Source organism: Convolutriloba macropyga, chromosome 5 (genome assembly GCF_964194025.1).
Source record: "Convolutriloba macropyga chromosome 5, txConMacr16.3, whole genome shotgun sequence".
Lineage (NCBI taxonomy): Eukaryota > Metazoa > Xenacoelomorpha > Acoela > Convolutidae > Convolutriloba > Convolutriloba macropyga.
This window is the reverse complement of record NC_134472.1, coordinates 24,572,019-24,594,667: the sequence shown is the minus strand read 5'-3', so window position 1 is coordinate 24,594,667 and position 22,649 is coordinate 24,572,019. Positions and strand designations below refer to the sequence as shown.

At 33.8% G+C, this 22,649-nt stretch overlaps 1 protein-coding gene across 1 annotated transcript in view; it reads right to left on the bottom strand.

Annotated features, from left to right (window-relative positions):
* Positions 1 to 16,466: 16,466 nt before the first annotated feature.
* The window catches only part of LOC142340319 (GTP-binding protein Rhes-like), a gene marked incomplete at its 5' end in the record, with an annotated part of 37,487 nt that continues 31,304 nt past the window's right edge, over positions 16,467 to 22,649 (bottom strand). Inside the window, 3 exons of the mRNA XM_075390893.1 lie at positions 16,467 to 16,769; positions 17,093 to 17,230; positions 20,737 to 20,915. Coding sequence (XP_075247008.1) covers positions 16,536 to 16,769; positions 17,093 to 17,230; positions 20,737 to 20,915 — 551 coding nt within the window. The remainder of the gene's footprint in view (positions 16,770 to 17,092; positions 17,231 to 20,736; positions 20,916 to 22,649) is intronic.

Sequence of the window (22,649 nt, the reverse complement as noted above, 5' to 3'; positions counted from 1 at the left end):
CAGAAGACCAAACAAAGCAACACCAGAAACTTTCTATACTGTCTATAACGTAACAAATCCTGTTGCTTTGTTCTGTTCGATCGATATTTTTGGTTTGATAGCCTAAGAAGGAAGAGATCGGTAGGTTTGGACAGTCTGGAGCGTACGGAAGTTTTAGCATGTTCGTTTTTGCAAGATTCGTGATGTGTGGTTATCAAAAGTAAAAATTCGTAAGTACCATGACGAAATTCATCAAACAGTCTCCACCAATACGATATAAGAGAAGGGGTTCGAGGGGAATAGGGTTAATGAGGGGACATTTCAGCTTTTAGCCCCCGAGTTTTCCCCAAACGATTTAATATCTAAAAGTGTGAACGGTGTGAGGTGAATTGGGTGGTGTTTAGAATTTACCTCCAAAGCAATTCACTCCAAAAACATATTCAGTCCAAAACAATGTAAGAGTTTACATAATTTTTAGGTCAATTAACGTATAGAAAAAAAAGATATGGGAGTTCACAAGGATGGCAAATTATTTTTTTTTGTTGTTCAATTGTACACATCGATAATTTGTCACGTTTTAAATCAAAAGTATTGACGATGCCGGAGACCTACGTAGGAATTTCGCCATTGTTGTCTAACTGAAACCGAAAACAAATTGAGGATGATTTTCGTACGTTTAAAAAAGACTAGGGAGGGGACTACGTTTCTCGACTAGAGAAGCACCAACTAAAAATTTCCAAATTAATATTTTTCCAGCACCCTCTGATTGTCAAGTGTAGCCAACGTTAAGAACATCACGGAGTGAGGTTTATCCGTGAATAATGTAAGAAGTGCATTAGAAAAAATTATTTTTCCCACAAATTGTGTACACGCATGATTTAGCGGTGAATGCAATGAAACTGTTGATTTTTTTTAATTTCCAGAGAGGTTAGTGTAGAAGTTTTTGAAGAACTGCAACTTTCAGCAGTTAGTGTTTTTCTTTCACCGCAATTCTTGCTATTTTGGCTGTTTTTACCACTGACAAGTAAACTTTGACATTAGTGAAAACTACTCGTTTCAGACTCTGTTCAGCGCAAAACACGAAGGGGTGAAATTTTCGCTTAATGAACCAAAACGTTTACGGTAAATAATGTTCTGATTGAATGATATTTTAGAAAATGGGTTGAGTCAACTTTTTGAGTGTCGATTTTTAAATCAGAATGCGCTGAACATTATTAAAAAACAGAATGTTCGACTCGTTATGTTACCGCATTGGATCCAGTTATGATTGAGCTAATTTTTTAATAAACTGTCTGCTGGGTAACTTGACAATACCTCGTGACAGTCAGACTGATTCTTGAAAAAACCATCATTTAAAAAATAAAAGAACGCAACTTATATCTTTTGACACTTTTTCATGCAGGCCAGCTATATGCTTATTGCAGAAAAAAGAGCAATAGTTAAACTTGGAAACATTAGTAAAGCCTTATTCTGGCTTTCGTAAAGCCATTAGTAGAGTCTTAGTTGGTGCCGAGATCGTAAAAAAATACTTGAAATCGGTTTTTAACACGGGCTGATGCATTTTAGATACCATATATATAGTCCATCAAGGTCAAGACAAAGTTTCTTGTGTGATCATGCTATGGTTTATAAGAAGCCATATATGATCTTGGGCAATTTTTTCAAGATTTTATTTATAAAAGGTAGTTTCAGCAGAGCAGCACGTTTTTGATGATTTTCTCCAGACCGATTTTTTTAAGAGGTAGAATATGGTATCTAGAAATCATTATGTTTTGGGATATGTCATCTGATTTTGTAAATTGTTTCTAAAAATCAGGAATATAAATTGAAAACTGCAACCAATTGAATGCGGCTCACTCCATTATCACAAAGGGTAAATTGTATGATCTTGGAAATGGTACCTAAGAAATCACTATGGTCTTGGTTATGGTATCAAAGACACCAGATATTTTATTGGAAATAGTTTCTAATTTCCCTTAACAATTAAAAATCGGGCGCACAATTTCTACGTTTATGGTGGCGTATTGGCAAAAGATCTGTAAGGTGTTGGACATGGAAATTCAAGCAACATCAATTTTTCATTTTTCCAAAGGGATTTTTAAACAATCCGTTGTCTCTTTTGCCTTTTTGCGGCATTTTAAGTTCCCTTAACCAGAAATGTGATGCAAAATTATTTATGATTATGATCTTTATGGGCCGAATATTTCTTGGATTTGGAATCTAACATACAGTCATTTTTTTCAAAAGCTTCTTTTTAATCATTCTTTTGTCTTTTTTTCTTTATCCATATAATTGAATGGTATCAATGGGGGGACATTTCAGTCTTTAGCCCCCAAACTTCCCCAAACGTGTATTATAAAAGAGTGTGAAAGATGTGAGGAGAATTGGGTGGCGTTTAGAATTAACCCCTCCATAAATATTCAGTCCAAAACCATTTGAGAGTTTAGATAACGTTTTAAGTCGAATAACATTTAGAAAAAAAATTGTTGAAGGTGACAACGATGCAAATTTTTGTTTTGTTGTTGAATTGGACATATCGATAATTTCTCCCGTTTTAAAAGCAAAAATATTGACGATGTCGGAGGCAAACGTAGGAATTTTGTTGTTGTTGTCAAACTGAACCCGAAGCACACTGACGATGATTTTCGTACGTTTAAAAAAGACAAGGGACGGGGACTAAAAGGCAGCAACAAAAAGATCCCAAATTCATATTTGTCCAACACCTCAGATCTTTAAGTGTAGCCAACATTAACAACATCACGGATTAAGGTTTTACCGTGAGCAATGTAAGAATTGCATTAGAAAAATTTTTTTTTCCTTCAAAATTTCTACACGAATGACTAAGTGGTGACTGCAATTAAACTGTTGATTTTTTGTATTTCCAAAGAGCGGTTTAGTGTAGAAATTTTTGAAGAGCTGCAACCGTCAGCATTTAGTTTTTTTTTCACCGCAATTCTTACTAATTTGGCTATCTTTACCACTATCTAGTAAACATTTGCAATAGTGAAAAAGACTAGTTTCAGACTCCATTCAGCGCAAAACATGAACGGGTGGATTTTTCACTCGATGAACCAAAATGTTTGCGAGAAATAATGTTCTGATTGAATGATATTTTAGAAAATGGTTTAAGTCAACTTTTTGAGTGTCGATTTTTAAATCAGAATGCGCTGAACATTATTAAAAAAAAAGAATGTTCGACTCGTTATGTTACCGCATTGGATCCAGTTATGGTTGAGCTAACTAATTTTTTAATAAACTGTCTGCTGGGTAATTTGACAATACCTCGTGACAGTCAGACTGATTCTTGAAAAAACCATCATTTAAAAAATAAAAGAACGCAACTTATTTCTTTTAACACTTTTTCATGCAGGCCAGCTATATGCTTTTTGCAGAAAAAAGAGCACTATTTAAACTTGAAAACATTAGTAAAGCCTTATTCCGGCTTTCGTAAAGCCATTAGTAAAGTCTTAGTTGGTGCAGAGATCGTAAAAAAATACTTGAAATCGGTTTTTAACACGGGCTGACACATTTTAGATACCATATATATAGTCCATCAAGGTCAAGACAAATTTTCTTGTGTGATCATGCTATGGTTTATAAGGAGCCATTTATGATCTTGGGCAATTTTTTCAAGATTTTATTTATAAAAGGTAGTTTCAGCAGAGCAGCACGTTTTTGATGATTTTCTCCAGACCGATTTTTTTAAGAGGCAGAATATGGTATCTAGAAATCATTATGTTTTGGGATATGTCATCTGATTTTGTAAATTGTTTCTAAAAATCAGGAATATAAATTGAAAACTGCAACCAATTGAATGCGGTTCACTCCATTATCACAAAGGGTAAACTGTATGATCTTGGAAATGGTACTTAAGAAATTACTATGGTCTTGGTTATGGTATCTAAGACACCAGATATTTTATTGGAAATGGTTTTTATTTTCCTTTAACAATTAAAAAACGGGCGCACAATTTCTATGTTTATGGTGGCGTATTGGCAATAGATCTGTAAAGTGTTGGACATGGAAATTCACCCAACATCAATTTTTCATTTTTCCAAAGGGATTTTTAACCAATCCGTTGTCTCTTTTGCCTTTTTGCTGCATTTCAAGTTCCCTTAACCAGAAATGTGATGCAAAAATATTTATGATTATGATCTTTATGGGCCGAATATTTCTTGGATTTGGAATCTAACATACAGTCATTTTTTTCAAAAGCTTCTTTTTAATCATTCTTTTGTCTTTTTTTCTTTATCGATATAATTGAAGTTCCTTTCACCATAAAAAAACGGATAAAGTATTTTTTTGCTAATGGTCTTTAATGGGCAAAAAATTTCTATGTTTTTGCAAGATTCGATATGTTTAGTTGTTAAAAGTAAGAAGTTGTCAGTACCATGTCGAATTTCAACACACAGTTCCCCCAATACGATATAAGAAAAGGAGTTTGAGGTGGATTGGTATCAATGGGGGGACATTTCAGCCTTTAGACCCCAAGCTTCCCCAAACGATGTATTATAAATAAGTGTGAAAGATATGAGGTGTATTGGGTAGCGTTTAGAATTAACCCCTCTATAAATATTCAGTCCAAAATCATGTGAGAGTGTACATAATTTTTTAAGTCAAATAACTTATAGAAAAATAACTGTTGGAGTTGACTAAGATAGCAAATTTTTGTTTTGTTGTTCAATTGGACATATCGATAAATTCTCCCGTTTTAAAACCGAAAATATTGACGATGTTGGAGGCAAACGTAGGAATTTTGTTGTTGATGTCAAACTGACCCCCAAACACGCTGACAATGATTTTCTTACGTTTAAAAGAGACAAGGGACGGGACTACGTTTTTGGACAAAGAGGCAGCAACTAAAAGATCCCAAAATTATATTTGTCCAGCACCCTCAGATTTTCAAGTGTAGCCAACATTAACAACATCACGGATTAAGGTTTTACTGTGAATAATCAAAGAATTGCATTTGAAAAAGTTATTTTTCCCACAAAATGTCTACACGATTGACTTAGCGGTGACTGCAATTAAACTGTTGATTTTTTGTATTTCCAGAGAGCGGTTTAGTTTTTTCTGTCAGCATTTACTTATTTTCACCGCAATTCTTGCCATTATGGCTATCTTTACCACTGACAAGTAAATTTTAGCAACAATGAAAACGACTCGTTTCAGACTCCGTTCAGCGCAAAACAGGAAGGGTTGGAGTTTTCACCCAATGAACCAAAAGGTTTACAAAAATCAATGTTCTGATTAAAAGATATTTTAGAAAATGGTTTGAGTCATTTTTTGACTATTGATTTTTAAATCAGAATGCGCTGAACGTTATCAAAGAAAAACAGAATATTCGACTCGTTATGTTACCGTTTGCATCCTGTTATGATTGAGCTAACTATTTTTTATTAAACTGTTTGCTGGGTAACTTCACAACACCTCATCACAATAAGAATGATTCTTGCAAATCACATTTATTTGAAAAATAAAAGACCGCAACTTATATCTTTTAAGACTCTTCCATAAAAGCCAGCTATCTGCTTATTGCAGAAAAAAATAAAGAGCAATTTCTCAACTTGGAGACATTAGTAAAGTCCTTTTCAATGTTTTTCAAGTCTTAGTTGGTGCCGAGATCGTAAAGAAAGACCTGAAGTCGGCTTTTAGCCCAGGCTGATGCATCTTAGATACCATATGTATAGTTCCATCAATGTCAAGACAAATTTTCTGGTGTGATCATGCTATGGTTTCTAAGAGGCCGTATATGATCTTGGGCATGTTTTTCATGATTTTATTTATAAAAGTTAGTTTCAGCAGAGCAGCACGTTCTTGATGATTTTCTCCAGACCTAATATTTTAGGATGTAGAATCTGGTATGTAAGAAGTCATTATGGTCTTGGATATGTTATCTGATCTTGGAAATTGTTTCTAAATATCAGCAAAATAAATTGGAAACTGCAACTAATTGAATGCTGCTCACTCCATTATCACAAAGGGTAAATTGTATGATCTTGGATTTGGTACCTAAGAAATCACTATGGTATTGGGTATGGTATCTATGACATCAGATTTTTTTTTGGAAATGGTTTCTGATTTCCTTTAATAATTAAAAAACGGACGCGCAATTTCTGTGTTTATGGTGGCGTATTGGCCATAGATCTGTAAATTCTTGGACATGGAAGTTCAAACAACATCAATTTTTCATTTTTCCAAAAGGATTTTTAACCAGTCTGTTGTCTCTTTTGCCTTTTTGCGGCATTTCAAGTTCCCTTAACTACAAATGTGATGCAAAATTATTTATGATTATGGTCTTTATGGGTCGTATATTTCTTGGTTATGGAATCTAAGATACAGTCAATTTTTTTTGAAAGCTTATTTTTAATCATTCTTTTGTCTTTTTTTCTTTATCAATATAATTGAAGTTCCTTTCACCATAAAAAACAGATAAAGTATTTTCCTTGTTGATGGTCTTTAATGGGCAAAAATTTCTATGTTTTTGCAAGATTCGATAAGTTTAGTTGTTAAAAGTAAGAAGTTGTCAGTACCATGTCGAATTTCAACACACAGTTCCCCCAATACGATATAAGAAAAGGAGTTTGAGGTGGATTGGTATCAATGGGGGGACATTTCAGCCTTTAGACCCCAAGCTTCCCCAAACGATGTATTATAAAAAAGTGTGAAAGATGTGAGGAGAATTGGGTGGCGTTTAGAATTAACCCCTCCATAAATATTCAGTCCAAAACCATTTGAGAGTTTATATAAAGTTTTAAGACAAATAATATTTAGAAAAAAAATTGTTGAAGTTGACAACGATGCAAATTTTTGTTTTGTTGTTCAATTGGACATATCGATTATTTCTTCCGTTTTAAAAGCAAAAATATTGACGATGTTGGAGGCAGACGTAGGAATTTTGTTGTTGTTGTCAAACTGAACCCGAAAACACACTGACGATGCTTTTCGTACGTTTAAAAAAGACAAGGGACGGGGACGACGTTTTTGGACAAAAAGGCAGCAACAAAAAGATCCCAAATTCATATTTGTTCAAGACCCTCAGATCTTTAAGTGTAGCCAACATTAACAACATCACGGATTAAGGTTTTACCGTGAGCATTGTAAAAATTGCATTAGAAAAATTTATTTTTCTTTCAAAATTTCTACACGAATGACTTAGCGGTGACTGCAATTAAACTGTTGATATTTGTATTTCCAGAGAGCGGTTTAGTGTAGAAATTTTTGAAGAGCTGCAACCGTCAGCAGTTAGTATTTTTTTCACCGCAATTCTTACTATTTTGGCTATCTTTACCACTATCTAGTAAACATTTGCAATAGTGAAAACGACTAGTTTCAGACTCCATTCTGAGCAAAACATGAACGGGTGGAATTTTCACTCGATGAACCAAAATGTTTGCGAGAAATAATGTTCTGATTGAATGATATTTTAGAAATTTTTGAGTCATTTTTTTGAGTGTCGATTATTAAATCAGAGTGCGCTGAACATTATCAAAGCAAATCAGAATGTTCGACTCGTTATGTTACCGCATTGCACCCAGTTATGATTGAGCTAACTAATTTTTTATTAATTTGTTTGCTGGGTAATTTGACAATACCTCATCACAATAAGAATGATTCTTGCAATTCACACTTATTTGAAAAATAAAAGACCGCAACTTATATCTTTCAAGACTTTTCCATACAAGCCAGCTATCTGCTTATTGCAGAAAAAAATAAAGAGCAATTTCTCAACTTGGAAACATTAGTAAAGTCCTTTTCAATGTTTTTCAAGTCTTAGTTGGTGCCGAGATCGTAAAGAAAGACCTGAAGTCGGCTTTTAGCCCAGGCTGATGCATCTTAGATACCATATGTATATTCCATCAAGGTCAAGACAAAGTTTCTTGCGTGATCATGCTATGGTTTATAAGGAGCCATTTATGATCTTGGGCAATTTTTTCAAGATTTTATTTATAAAAGGTAGTTTCAGCAGAGCAGCATGTTTTTGATGATTTTCTCCAGACCGATTTTTTTAAGAGGTAGAATATGGTATCTAGAAATCATTATGTTTTGGGATATGTCATCTGATTTTGTAAATTGTTTCTAAAAATCAGGAATATAAATTGAAAACTGCAACCAATTGAATGCGGTTCACTCCATTATCACAAAGGGTAAATTGTATGATCTTGGATTTGGTACCTAAGAAATCACTATGGTATTGGGTATGGTATCTATGACATCAGATTTTTTTTTGGAAATGGTTTCTGATTTCCTTTAATAATTAAAAAACGGACGCGCAATTTCTATGTTTATGGTGGCGTATTGGCCATAGATCTGTAAATTCTTGGACATGGAATTTCAAACAACATCAATTTTTCATTTTTCCAAAAGGATTTTTAACCAATCCTTTGTCTCTTTTGCCTTTTTGCTGCATTTCAAGTTCCCTTAACCAGAAATGTGATGCAAAATTATTCATGATTATGATCTTTATGGGCCGAATATTTCTTGGATTTGGAATCTAACATACAGTCATTTTTTTCAAAAGCTTCTTTTTAATCATTCTTTTGTCTTTTTTTCTTTATCCATATAATTGAAGTTCCTTTCACCATAAAAAAACGGATAAAGTCTTTTATTGCTAATGGTCTTTAATGGGCAAAAATTTCTATGTTTTTGCAAGGTTCGATATGTTTAGTTGTTAAAAGTAAGAAGTTGTCAGTACCATGTCGAATTTCAACACACAGTTCCTCCAATACGATATAAGAAAAAGCGTTTGAGGCTGGAATGGTATCAATGAGGGGACATTTCAGCCTTTAGTCCCCAAACTTCCCCAAACGATGTAATATAAAAAAGTGTGAACGATATGAGTAGTATTGGGTAGCGTTTAGAATTAACCCCTCTATAAATATTCAGTCCAAAATCATGTGAGAGTGTACATAATTTTTTAAGTCAAATAACATATAGAAAAATAACTGTTGGAGTTGACTAAGATAGCAAATTTTTGTTTTGTTGTTCAATTGGACATATCGATAAATTCTCCCGTTTTAAAACCGAAAATATTGACGATGTTGGAGGCAAACGTAAGAATTTTGTTGTTGATGTCAAACTGACCCCCAAACACGCTGACAATGATTTTCTTACGTTTAAAAGAGACAAGGGACGGGACTACGTTTTTGGACAAAGAGGCAGCAACTAAAAGATCCCAAAATTATATTTGTCCAGCACCCTCAGATTTTCAAGTGTAGCCAACATTAACAACATCACGGATTAAGGTTTTACTGTGAATAATCAAAGAATTGCATTTGAAAAAGTTATTTTTCCCACAAAATGTCTACACGATTGACTTAGCGGTGACTGCAATTAAACTGTTGATTTTTTGTATTTCCAGAGAGCGGTTTAGTTTTTTCTGTCAGCATTTACTTATTTTCACCGCAATTCTTGCCATTATGGCTATCTTTACCACTGACAAGTAAATTTTAGCAACATTGAAAACGACTCGTTTCAGACTCCGCTCAGCGCATAACAGGAAGGGTTGGAGATTTCACCCAATGAAACAAAAGGTTTACAAAAAACAATGTTCTGATTAAAAGATATTTTAGAAAATGGTTTGAGTCATTTTTTGACTATTGATTTTTAAATCAGAATGCGCTGAACATTATCAAAGAAAAACAGAATATTCGACTCGTTATGTTACCGTTTGCATCCTGTTATGATTGAGCTAACTATTTTTTATTAAACTGTTTGCTGGGTAACTTGACAACACCTCATCACAATAAGAATGATTCTTGCAAATCACACTTATTTGAAAAATAAAAGACCGCAACTTATATCTTTTAAGACTTTTCCATACAAGCCAGCTATCTGCTTATTGCAGAAAAAAATAAAGAGCAATTTCTCAACTTGGAAACTTTAGTAAAGTCCTTTTCAATGTTTTTCAAGTCTTAGTTGGTGCCGAGATCGTAAAGAAAGACCTGAAGTCGGCTTTTAGCCCAGGCTGACGCATCTTAGATACCATATGTATAGTTCCATCAATGTCAAGACAAATTTTCTGGTGTGATCATGCTATGGTTTCTAAGAGGCCGTATATGATCTTGGGCATGTTTTTCAAGATTTTATTTATAAAAGTTAGTTTCAGCAGAGCAGCACGTTCTTGATGATTTTCTCCAGACCTAATATTTTAGGATGTAGAATCTGGTATGTAAGAAGTCATTATGGTCTTGGATATGTTATCTGATCTTGGAAATTGTTTCTAAATATCAGCAAAATAAATTGGAAACTGCAACTAATTGAATGCTGCTCACTCCATTATCACAAAGGGTAAATTGTATGATCTTGGATATGGTACCTAAGAAATCACTATGGTATTGGGTATGGTATCTAAGACATCAGAGTTTTTATTGGAAATGGTTTCTGATTTCCTTTAATAATTAAAAAACGGACGCGCAATTTCTATGTTTATGGTGGCGTATTGGCCATAGATCTGTAAATTCTGGGACATGGAATTTCAAACAACATCAATTTTTCATTTTTCCAAAAGGATTTTTAACCAGTCTGTTGTCTCTTTTGCCTTTTTGCGGCATTTCAAGTTCCCTTAACTACAAATGTGATGCAAAATTATTTATGATTATGGTCTTTATGGGTCGTATATTTCTTGGATATGGAATCTAAGATAAAGTCAATTTTTTTTGAAAGCCTATTTTTAATCATTCTTTTGTCTTTTTTTCTTTATCAATATAATTGAAGTTCCTTTCACCATAAAAAACAGATAAAGTATTTTCCTTGTTGATGGTCTTTAATGGGCAAAAATTTCTTTAAGACCCTCAGATCTTTAAGTGTAGCCAACATTAACAACATCACGGATTAAGGTTTTACCGTGAGCATTGTAAAAATTGCATTAGAAAAATTTATTTTTCTTTCAAAATTTCTACACGAATGACTTAGCGGTGACTGCAATTAAACTGTTGATATTTGTATTTCCAGAGAGCGGTTTAGTGTAGAAATTTTTAAAGAGCTGCAACCGTCAGCAGTTAGTTTTTTTTCACCGCAATTCTTACTATTTTGGCTATCTTTACCACTATCTAGTAAACATTTGCAATAGTGAAAACGACTAGTTTCAGACTCCATTCTGCGCAAAACATGAACGGGTGGAATTTTCACTCGATGAACCAAAATGTTTGCGAGAAATAATGTTTTGATTGAATGATATTTTAGAAATTTTTGAGTCATTTTTTTGAGTGTCGATTTTAAAATCAGAATGCGCTGAACATTATCAAAGAAAATCAGAATGTTCGACTCGTTATGTTACCGCATTGCACCCAGTTATGATTGAGCTAAATATTTTTTTATTAATTTGTTTGCTGAGTAATTTGACAATACCTCGTGACAGTCAGACTGATTCTTGAAAAAAACCATCATTTAAAAAATGAAAGAACGCAACTTATATCTTTTGAGACTTTTCCGTACAGGCCAGCTATCTGCTTATTGCAGAAAAAAGAGCAATGTGTAAAATTGAAAACATTAGTAAAGCCTTATTCTGGCTTTAGTAAAGCCATTAGTAATGTCTTAATTGGTGCCGAGATCATAAAAAAATACTTAAAATCAGTTTTTAACCCGGGCTGATGCATCTTAGATACCATATATATAGTCCATCAATGTCACGGCAAAGTTGCTTGCGTGATTTTGCTTTGGTTTCTATGAGGCCATGTATGATCTTGGGCATGTTTTTCAAGATTTTATTTATAAAATGTAGTTTCAGCAAAGCAGCCTGTTTTTGATGAATTTCTCCAGACCGAATATTTTTTGAGGTAGAATATGGTATCTAAGAAATCATTATGGTCTTGGATTTGTTGTCTGATCTTGGAAATTGTTTCTAAAAATCAGCAAAACAAATTGAAAACTGCAACCAATTGAATGCTGCTCACTCCATTAATTCAAAGGGTGAATTGTTTGATTTTGGATATGGTATCTAAGAAATCACCATGGTCTTGTGTATGGTATCTAAGAAACCAGATATGTTATTGGAAATGATTTCTAACTTTCTTTAACAATTAAAAAACGGGCGCACAATTTCTATGTTTATGGTCGCGTATTGGCCAAAGATCTGTAAATTCTTGGACATGGAATTTCAAACAACATCATTTTTTCATTTTTCCAAAAGGATTTTTAACCAGTCCGTTGTCTCTTTTGCCTTTTTGCGGCATTTCAAGTTCCCTTAACCACAAATGTGATGCAAAATTATTTATGATTATGGTCTTTATGGGCCGTATATTTCCTGGATATGGAATCTAAGATACAGTCAATCTTTTCTTCAAAAGCTTCTTTATAAACATTCCTTCATCTTTTTTTCTTTATCCATATAACTGAAGTGCCTTTCACCATAAAAAAACGGATACAGTATTTTTTTGTTTTTGGTCTTTAATGGGGCATAGACTTCTATGTTCTTGGATATGGAATCTAAGTCACCATAAAAAATTCTACATTTTTTCAAAAGAAAATTGATTTATGTCACTTTGTGCACAATATGCGATCCAAAGTACATTATTTGATACCTTGTTTTGTTTTTTGTACGGTTTGTCATATGCTATCTAAGATACGATACGCACCATACACGACCTTGATATGGTATCTAAGATGGGTTTATGGTGGTCAAAAGAGTAAGTCCAAAAAAGTAGAAAACAGATTTCTACAAAGAAGGAATGTAATTCTCCTTCTATTCTATTTTGTAATGAAATTTGAAAAAAAGATGATTTTTGAAATCAGTTCAGCTTAATAAAAAATAAGCAAAATACGCCCCAATACCATATTGATGACAAGAACTTTCCATTGAATTGTTAGTGCTATTCAATTAAAACAATGTTGTATCTCAGATTAAAATCACGAGATTTAGAGAATAAGATGCCTGCTAAACGATACGAAAATAGTGACAAGCAGTGTCCGGGTTGGGTTCTCGTGAAAACCTCATTGATGAACAATTGAAACTCCGTAGAGATTCATTGGTGATCATGCGGTGATTCATCTTTATCATTTTCTGATAATCAAAAGCATTTCCTTGGCTCTGATACTTATTAAGAACATCTTTAGATCATAATTTGAGAGTTTGAGCAGTTTTTTCAGAAACTATTTTCCAATTCAATATGTAAATTAGTTTCACTTCTACATTCTTTCTGGCAATTTATGTATCGCATATTTTGTTGTTTCAAAATCATCGTCTCCAACACACAATATGTTTTTGTAAAAACTGAAATAATAACATTGCACCATCAATCTTGCATGAATGGGATTTCACTCATGAGAATTTGCTCTAATCCGTAGAAAGAGTTTCATTTCTTTAAAATTTTATTAACCCGACATCAAATCTTGAATATAGGGTGGATATAGGCTGATTTCGTACAATGGAACTTTAACCCACGTATAAACAGAGCGATCTGACTTTCCACTGCCATTAAGTTTTTTGTATCAGGCATAATGTATGATAATCAAGAAAAGTTCATAATCCATGATGTATAAAACCGTGCAATTATAGGGTCCTTCACAATCGTGGCGGATAGCATAGGTTCCGAAAAACAATAATTTCATAATTTTACTAATATTACTTGCATAAGATCACATTACAGCCGATAATAAACTACAATGATATTAAGTTTCGGTTTACAAATAAATGTATTGTTTGGTTTTAAATTTTTTTGAACAGCTGGCAGGACTTTTTTGTGGCAATGAAATAGGGCGGTAGATAAGTAAGAAAGTAAACCAACTTATCCCTCTTTTGGTACATTCCTTCCAATTAGGCACACATTAAGCTTTCGATTACTGAAAAGATAATGTTTCTAAAAATTTTCCAATTTACTGTCCTTGCACAATTTCTAATCAAATTGCATACAGATTGTGTTTCTTGCGAAAGATTAAAAACTCAACTTTCCGAGAAACATTTTCTTAAAACACAATAGCTCAAAAGCTCGTTTTTCGGAGTTTAAATTTTATGGTCTTCTTAGCAGTCCAATTTTATCTTGAGCAGATATGTTAGATCCAATAGCAAATTTCTTGTATATCTAATAATTAGTATTGTGATCACAGTAGCAAGTCGCCACAGTTTTATTCAATCAAATCTTTGAGAAACGTTTAGAAAAACTAAAATTTGTAAAGACAGGAAATGCTAAGGCAGGATGGCAATCTATAATACTAGTCAAACACAAACAAAATAGTTTTTGTTCTTTTGTCATATTTTTGAGAGTTGCCCTTAAATCAATTCCAGAACAACAATATAGTTGGTTGTCAAATTCTATTTGTTAATTTTTCTACAAAATAAATTGTCGAAATGATCGTCAATTATTGGTATATTCTCTAAATTATTCTTCTGCACTGCTTAACACTATTTCAAATACCAAATAACTACTTAAGGCTGTCACAGGTTGCCAAATTACCACAAGCTCAGAGGCCATATCAATTTTTTTTGCTCCTACAATAATAAAAAAGTGTTCTTCACAGTTCAAATATTCTCACAGTTAAATTTTCCTTTTACAATTGCAACTTTTACAATTGGTTCCAAGTTTTCCGCATTTTGTCTCATTTATCACCTCAGATCGAATTTATGGATGCTTTCAGTTGTTGCAATTTGAAATTTTTTATTTGATATATCATCATTACTCATAAAATTTTTTTTAAAATATCTTTTTATCATTTTCCTTTTGTAGTTTTCTAAATTTTTAAATATTACCTACTTATTTGAATTATAGGATAATTAATGATCTTTTTCCATTACTTCATTTTCTGCGGCAGGTGCTCGATTCATCCAGCTATTTTTATTATCTGACTTTTGACCGCCCGGACCGAACTCCAAGTCTATATCAGTACTAGGCAAGTCTAAATCCAAGTCTTATTTAGGTTTCCAGTACTGGGCAAGTCTAAATACAAGTCTTACAAGTCTGCCAAGTCTTAACCAAGACTTGGATAACACTTGGAAGTTGATTCCCAAGTCAAAACCGACTTTTCAAAAAAATTCGAGTGAAATTTTCGAATTCAAAAAAATTTCGCAACGTGCCACGATTTTGGCATTACTTTTTGGCCACTTTCCCGGGGTGCTAGAAAATGATGCCGGGGGCATACCAAATTGATTATTGGGTGATATTAGCACCCCGGGAGGGTCTATTGAGGGTATTTCAGGTGTTTTGGGCCGTTTTCTGCCATTTTTCAGCCGTTTGGAGCCGAATTTTAGCCGAAAATCAACATATATATATTTCAGATCTTGAAATGTCTGGGTATTCGAATCGAGGAAAAGTTATGAAGAAGACTGTGACGGTAGTAGTGGGAATGGTCAAAATGGTCTACCACGAAATGGTCAAAATGGGGACGAAAATGGGCATATGGCAGTGCCGATGTACAGATTGTCAGAAGAGCCAATCCTGCCCTCTGTTTTTTTTCGGCTATTTTTGACGTTTTTTAGACCTATTTTGGACGTTTTTTCGGCCATTTCTGACGTTTTTTTCGGCTATTTTTGACGTTTTTTAGACCTATTTTGGACGTTTTTTCGGCCATTTCTGACGTTTTTTTCGGCTATTTTTGACGTTTTTTAGACCTATTTTGGACGTTTTTTCGGCCATTTCTGACGTTTTTTTCGGCTATTTTTGACGTTTTTTTAGACCTATTTTGGACGTTTTTTCGGCCATTTCTGACGTTTTTTTCGGCTATTTTTGACGTTTTTTAGACCTATTTTGGACGTTTTTTCGGCCATTTCTGACGTTTTTTTCGGCTATTTTTGACGTTTTTTAGACCTATTTTGGACGTTTTTTCGGCCATTTCTGACGTTTTTTTCGGCTTTTTTTGACGTTTTTTAGACCTATTTTGGACCTATTTTTTTTCAATTGCCAAGTCTAAAATCAGACTTGGATTAGACTTGCCAAGTCTAAAATCAGACTTGGATTAGACTTGCCAAGTCTAAAATCAGACTTGGATTAGACTTGCCAAGTCTCAGCCCAGACTTGGATTTAGACTGCCAAGTGTAAAAAGTGACATGATCATGGTTCTGAATCAGTAATGAAATAAGACTTGGATTTAGACTTGCCCAGTACTGAAATTGACTTGGCGTTAGGTCCGGGCGGTAATTGTTTTACTAGAGTTTTGCTAGAAATGTTAATTTGGGAAAAATTATGAATTCAAGTATCAAGAATAAACAAACTAAAAATATGCCACAAGTATTATTAATATTACACTAACATTAAAAGCCAGCAATTATGAAATCAAACAAATTTAGCTACAAAATTGAAAATATTGCAAATTATAAATTTCAAAATGCTGTTTACAAAGACTGACAAATTGTTTTCATTTCCTGTGAGGGCGTATGGGAACATATATCGATTATTTTTGCTATATTAAATTATTATACAAAATTTCAGGTGTTTTCTTTGTCGTTTTTCGCATATTAATGAAAGCAAACTTTAGCCCCACACCCACCCCCCGCGCCTCACATATACCGGGAGGGGTGTTCATTTGAGTGTTAATCGTGGGAACCTAGAAAAAGTGTTTTAAACAATTGTAAAATCAGCAAAATGATTTTCAAGAGGAAATGTAAACTATTCAAATAGTGTATCGTTTCAAGATATAGAGCACATTTCTTTCAGTTTCTGAGCACTAGAAGATTCAAACTCTTTCACTCGTTGCTTCTCGACTACCGCGCGGGTCTTGAGGTCGCCCAGGTCAGAGCGGAGAGAGGGTCTGCGAGCGTGGACTGCAATGGCACCCTTTGCCTCAGAGTCCTTCTTCATTATAGCACCGAGGAGAGAGTGGTCTTCGGGTTTGTCACCCGAGCTCATGCCGAACTTGTGACCCTAAAACATTTCAATTTTTTTCTTAAGATATCGGGCACTTTCCTTTGGTCTTCCGATTAAAGCTGAAATAACAGCGTGACGCAATTATTATAATAATTGCGTCACGCTGTCATTGGAATTAATGTATTATATTATATGAATGAATAATATATGAATGAATTAATGTATTATATTGTATTATTGGAATTAATGTATTATATTAAGTCAACTGTCCGACAATAGATCATAAATGGACACTTGACGCAATCTTCAATATTAACGAGGAGTTTTCCTAGTGACATAACGGTGGCCAGTGGAATTACATTTTTCCTCTTTTCCTTTACCTCTAAACTCATTTCGACAGGTAGATTTGCAGTTTCGAAGAGTGTCGAGAAGAGGACATCTATGTTCCTGCCTGTCTTGGCACTTGTCTCCACATACGCACACCTCTTCAGGCCAGAAATCCACGTGCTTATCTCCTCCTAAGTGTGAATAGAAGTGCAATCCAAGTAAACAAAACGCTCAAAACGTTTTTCTTTTTCAAAAATTAAAAAAAAACTCGAAGTATGCGAATGAAGCCTGTTTTGCGAGAAAAATTGGTTTTCTTTCATTTCTTTTCCTTTACCGTTATTTCAGCAGGTTTTGTTAATCCAGAACGTCTGTAAGGGGAAAAATCTGCAATCGGATAAAACATTGCAGAAGCTGTGAAGTTTTTGGTTTTAAAGACAAGAAATTGTCAACAGAATTAAATGTTCCAGCCGAAAATTAGACAAAAATTCCATTTCCTTCCATAGAATAGGTGTCGTAGTTTTTATTGGCATTTGACAAGAAAACTTGACAAGAAATGTCGTGTTTTCTGCAGAATAAACATGCCGAAGTTTTGTTAGGTTTCGAAATTAATCATTACATACTTGTTACAGTTGTTTGAGTTGTTTTGTTTTATTATTGGTTTCCGTTTTCACTATTTAAATACATTATAAAAGTGAACCCTAAAACGTCTACCGGTACCGAAAACACAGCAAACGGTCCACTCATTCGATCAATCCGCCACCACGTTTAATGCGGAAAAAGATTACACTTAAATTAGCGGAAGTTGATTCCATAATCGTATTTGAAATGCCTAAAATATGCTGAGAGCAAAATTACAATCCACAAATTAAAATTGACATGGAATTTCTTTCAGTATTATTTCCAATTGTGTTCATAAATTTCTTTTTGAGAAAAGGTGCAAATTCTTTTCAACAATTTAAAGTACACGGTGCAAAACTCATACGCACCTTGTGATCAATATCGAGTTCCCCTATATGGTAAGTAGTGTACATTCTCGGCAAATGCATGAAATTGTGGAAAAAACATTGCACCAGTTTCCTCTTCACCAAAGTAATCAACGCATTTGAAATTGAACTGGCAGAATTGGCGTAATTTGTTGCAGCATTAAAAGATACCAGAACGATCGAATACGTAGGGGGTTTGTTCTGAAGAGTTTTTAAAATTCGCCACTGGTAGACGCTTGAGTTGATAAAACTTGTCTATCGTTTAAAAGGAGAAACTTTCCTAGCTTTTAAATTTTTCCAAACTTTTTGTTGCTTTTGAACAATCTTCCACAGTTGGGTCATGCTTTTTGCTTATGATAGATAGATCACTACCCGTCAAAATTGCATTTTTTGCTCCACGTTCTTTTAATGGTTGTCAAAATTGTTTTCTTCGACAATTTTCTTCAGTACTTGCTTATTGTATAGTCAATAATTCCAATTCTTCTGAAGGTTTGTATGAAAGAGAGGAAGTTCAAATTTGAAAACCAATTTCAACTATAGTTTATTCAACTATTCAAAGGACAATAGTTTTTAAATATCGTATGGGCTAAAACTAAATTTTGTAAAAAAAAACTGATAGATTTTTTTTTAATTTCAAAACTTTTTCAATTACCAAAATATAGAACGAAAAAAAATTACTTTTACATTATGGTTTTCCCTCAATTGACAAAACTAATTGCCCTTATTTGCGGCCACATATTTTAAACTTTATATGATATTTATTATAGATTCGTATTTTGTTCAAAAAGAAAAAGTTGAATAAGGCAAATTCTGGGTCATAATCAATTTTGGTCTAAAAAGTCTCCTCATACAAAAAACTGAACAAGCGATGGATTATGAAACTTTGAACAAGCCAAATCATGGATGATAGTTATATTTGGTCTATCTGGACATTGTCAAGAAAAAAAACATAGTCCAGGAAAACTCAAACCACAGCAACAAATAAGTTAAACCAAACAAAAATTAAACCAAGAAACCTTGGAATTGCCGCGTATCATTGGTGTCATTGTTTTCTTACGGAGGGAATAAATGGCTTGTTTGGCTATACAAAATGGAAAATATCCAATAAGTTTGATTTTGAAAGCCTAAGATTTGTGTATATGTTTCAATGAAAAGGTTTGTGATCAATTTGGAACGTAAGAAATTGTCTGCTTTTTCATGCAAATTTTTGAGGCTTTGTTCATACTCCAATAAATTTTGTTCGCGTTGTTTTATTCAACAGAATCTCAAACATACTGATAGGACAAAATTAATTATAAGATTGGTCAAATTTGTGGAATTTTTGTCTGAAAAAGATAAATAAAAAATATTGAAAAATTCTCTTTGATTGGACTCTAATTTAACAATTAAATATATTCATTGACAAAAATTGGCTTCATATTTCAAGTTTCACTTTTATATAGTCATAAGAAAACAAAAACAGAGGGTCGTTTTTCAAGATTTCTTCATTTGAAACCGAAACTACTGATCATTTCCTATATCTGAAAACTGAGCATGCACAAGTTTCCCGATGTGAAAACTTCACGTCTTTGTTATGATTTGCCGTCACTCGTTGCTACCTATATCCCGCAACCTTGTAGTTGCTTAGTGATCGGATATTACCCAAATTTAGCAGAACTTTTGATGTATCCTGTGAAAGCGTTATTTTAAATTGATATGTTTTATAGTGATCTTTATGTTTAAAAAATTTGAACTGAAAAGTCTTGATCATCTATATTTTTGGTTCCATGAGTCTCTTCTTTCCAAACTTGATTGAGCGATATACCAAACAAATTTCAACAAAGCGAATCCTAGATGATAGGTCTGTCTGGACATTGTCAATAGCCACAAAACCAAGGTGCAGAAAAACTCAAAAGTCCTCAACAAAAAACTTGAAATAAATCTTCTAAATTTTGGGTTTCGAAACAAGAAAACTAAAAAACTTCGAAGTGCCGCGGATCATTGGTGTCATCGTTTTAATACGTAGAAAAATTGGCTTGTTTGGTTTCAGAATGTCGAAAAATTCCGGTAAGTTTGGTTTTCAAAGCAAAAGAAATTGTTTATATGCTGCCTTGAAAACCGAGGAACTCGTTTTGAAACGTATGAAATTGTCGTGTCGGTTTTTCCATACAAACTTCGAGGCCTTGTTTCTAGTCTAAGTCATGTTATGATGCGTTTTTATAAATCGGAATTTTAAACGTTCTTCTGGAACAAAATTTATGTTATAGTTGGACAAATTTGTTGAAATTTCTTCTTGAAAAATGTTACACAAATATAGTTTAATAGAAAACAAATGAGTTTTTATATTGCTCTAATTTAAATTTCTAACAAAACTACTGTACGTTGATGGGGATACAGTTCATTATTAAAAATTCACTTAGTTTTGATACGATCATAAAACTTGAACAAGGGGTCTGTTTCTTATTTCTTCTGGTTAATTGAAACCAAACCTACCGATGGTTTCCTATATTTGAAAACTAAAACATTCCAACGTTTTCCCTAAGTTTGAAATTCCACATACCGACGATACCAAAGAAAAGACGTAACCGACGGTTTCATACGTTTAAAATCAACATTTACTGGAGTAATAAGAGAATGATGGTAATTTTCACATATCATTAAAAGAGGGCCTCAATACGGGAACCGAACAGAACACGGATATGTAAAATTTAATTGGGGACTGACCCCCAACTGACCTCTAAAATCTCCCTGTCTTCTTCGAGATCTGATTTGTTGCCAGCCACCACCATGGGCACAATGATCTTTCCTGTCTTGTAAGTGATCTGTTTCGTCTCTATTATCGCATCTCTCAATCTCTGCACTTCTTTGAAACTGTCTATGTTGTCAATTGCATACACCAATAGAAAGATGTCACCTGTCAACAGTAAATGGGTAAATAGGAAAACAGTGAATTCGTCAATAATGTTTACCCCACCCCCGCGGCTGCAGTCCCCACCTCTCCCCATGGTAGATTATAATTTATGATACTGCGTCTATAATTAATATACTTTTTCATCTTGATATAAGCAGATATTAGTTACAATGGGTAGTACCACCTCCTATAAGAGTATGCACGGCATTATCAGTGCAAAAAAATTATTGTAATGAAGACAAAAGTTTTGTTCACGTAGAAAAGTGGGGGGGGGGGGCTAGTTGAGAAGACCGAACAACAACGACAAAAAAGTTTGTAAGAAATCTTCGGTATCTTCGGTTTCAACCGTCAGAAAACTTCACTTTGTTCAATTTGTTCAGTATTGTCGGTTTCGAACGTAAGAAACTTTTGTTATGGTCATTTGGACGCATAATAGGTTTGATATGTTCGTTTTTAGATGATTCGTTATGTTCGCTATTTAAGCGTGAGAGATCGTCGGTATGTTCGGTTTTAGACGTAAAAAAATGTCGGTTTTTTCAACTTGAAAAATTCATTTTTCTGTATATAAGGTGGTCAAACACTAAGATATGGTATCTTTGCAGGAATTTCAAACCTTCTTCTGAGAAAAAAATTCTGAAAGAATGTGAAAGTTCATTGAAACTTCTTTTTTAGCTCATTCACAAAATAAATGAACGAGTATAAATTTCTTGATTAATTTTTGAATTCGAAAATGTAACATGCATGTTAGAGCTGAGCTTAAGGAATAACAAAATTGCGTAGGAGGGAAAATAGAAACAAAACACTTTCTTTTGTCCTAGTCATTTAATAGTTATAGTTATAGTTCTAGTTCTAGTTACAGTTTGTCACGTGAGAAAAAAGAGAAAAGGGGAAAATAACAAAAGCAGCACACAGAACTCAACGTAGCAGCCGCAGAAAACGGCTTAAAGTATAACTCAGCAAAATATTGCAAAAACAAATTGTCTTTAGCCGTAATTAACGTGTTACTGTGTCTTGATCTAGAAATATTCCTGAGCAGTAAATTGTTACTGTGTCTTGTATTCCAAATATTATTATTGAGCAGTAAATTCTGTTACTGTGTCTTGCATCAACGAATTATTGGAGCTGAAATTCAACTGATACAACCCCAACTTCTGGTATTCTCAACTTGTGAGTACAAATAGCAAAAGCCAACTTAAGTTTAAATTTAAATATTTTTGCACAAACAGGTCTTAGACATATATCTTTGTCTTCGATTTGTTTTTTCTATCGGATTGAACTGGTATACATAAAGAGATCCCGTATTGTATGATCTGTAGCAATCCAGTTCAAATTGATAGTTGAAAAAACTAAGATTAGCCAATAGTTACGAACTGAATAGTCAATGCAACGGTAAGTACAGCAGAGCGGATATACAGTTACAAAAGCAAACTGCATCAACGAAGTATCCAGACAGATTGTAACCACTCAGAACGAACTGGGCGGTGTAAAACTTTCTTTGAGAAACACAAGGAGAGCAGCCGTTACAATTGGTCCGCCGACCCGGACAGTGGAATAAACTGCTGTCCAACCCAACAGTCGAAGTGACGAAGTCATCGACGAACGAGAACAAAACTCAACAGGCAATTAAACGACGCAAAGCCAATTAGGCAAAGTGCATTAGAAGATAAATAGCAAGGCTTAATTAAAGCAAATAAACAAAAGGTACTGTAGAGATTCAAGCTGCAGTCCCAAAGTACA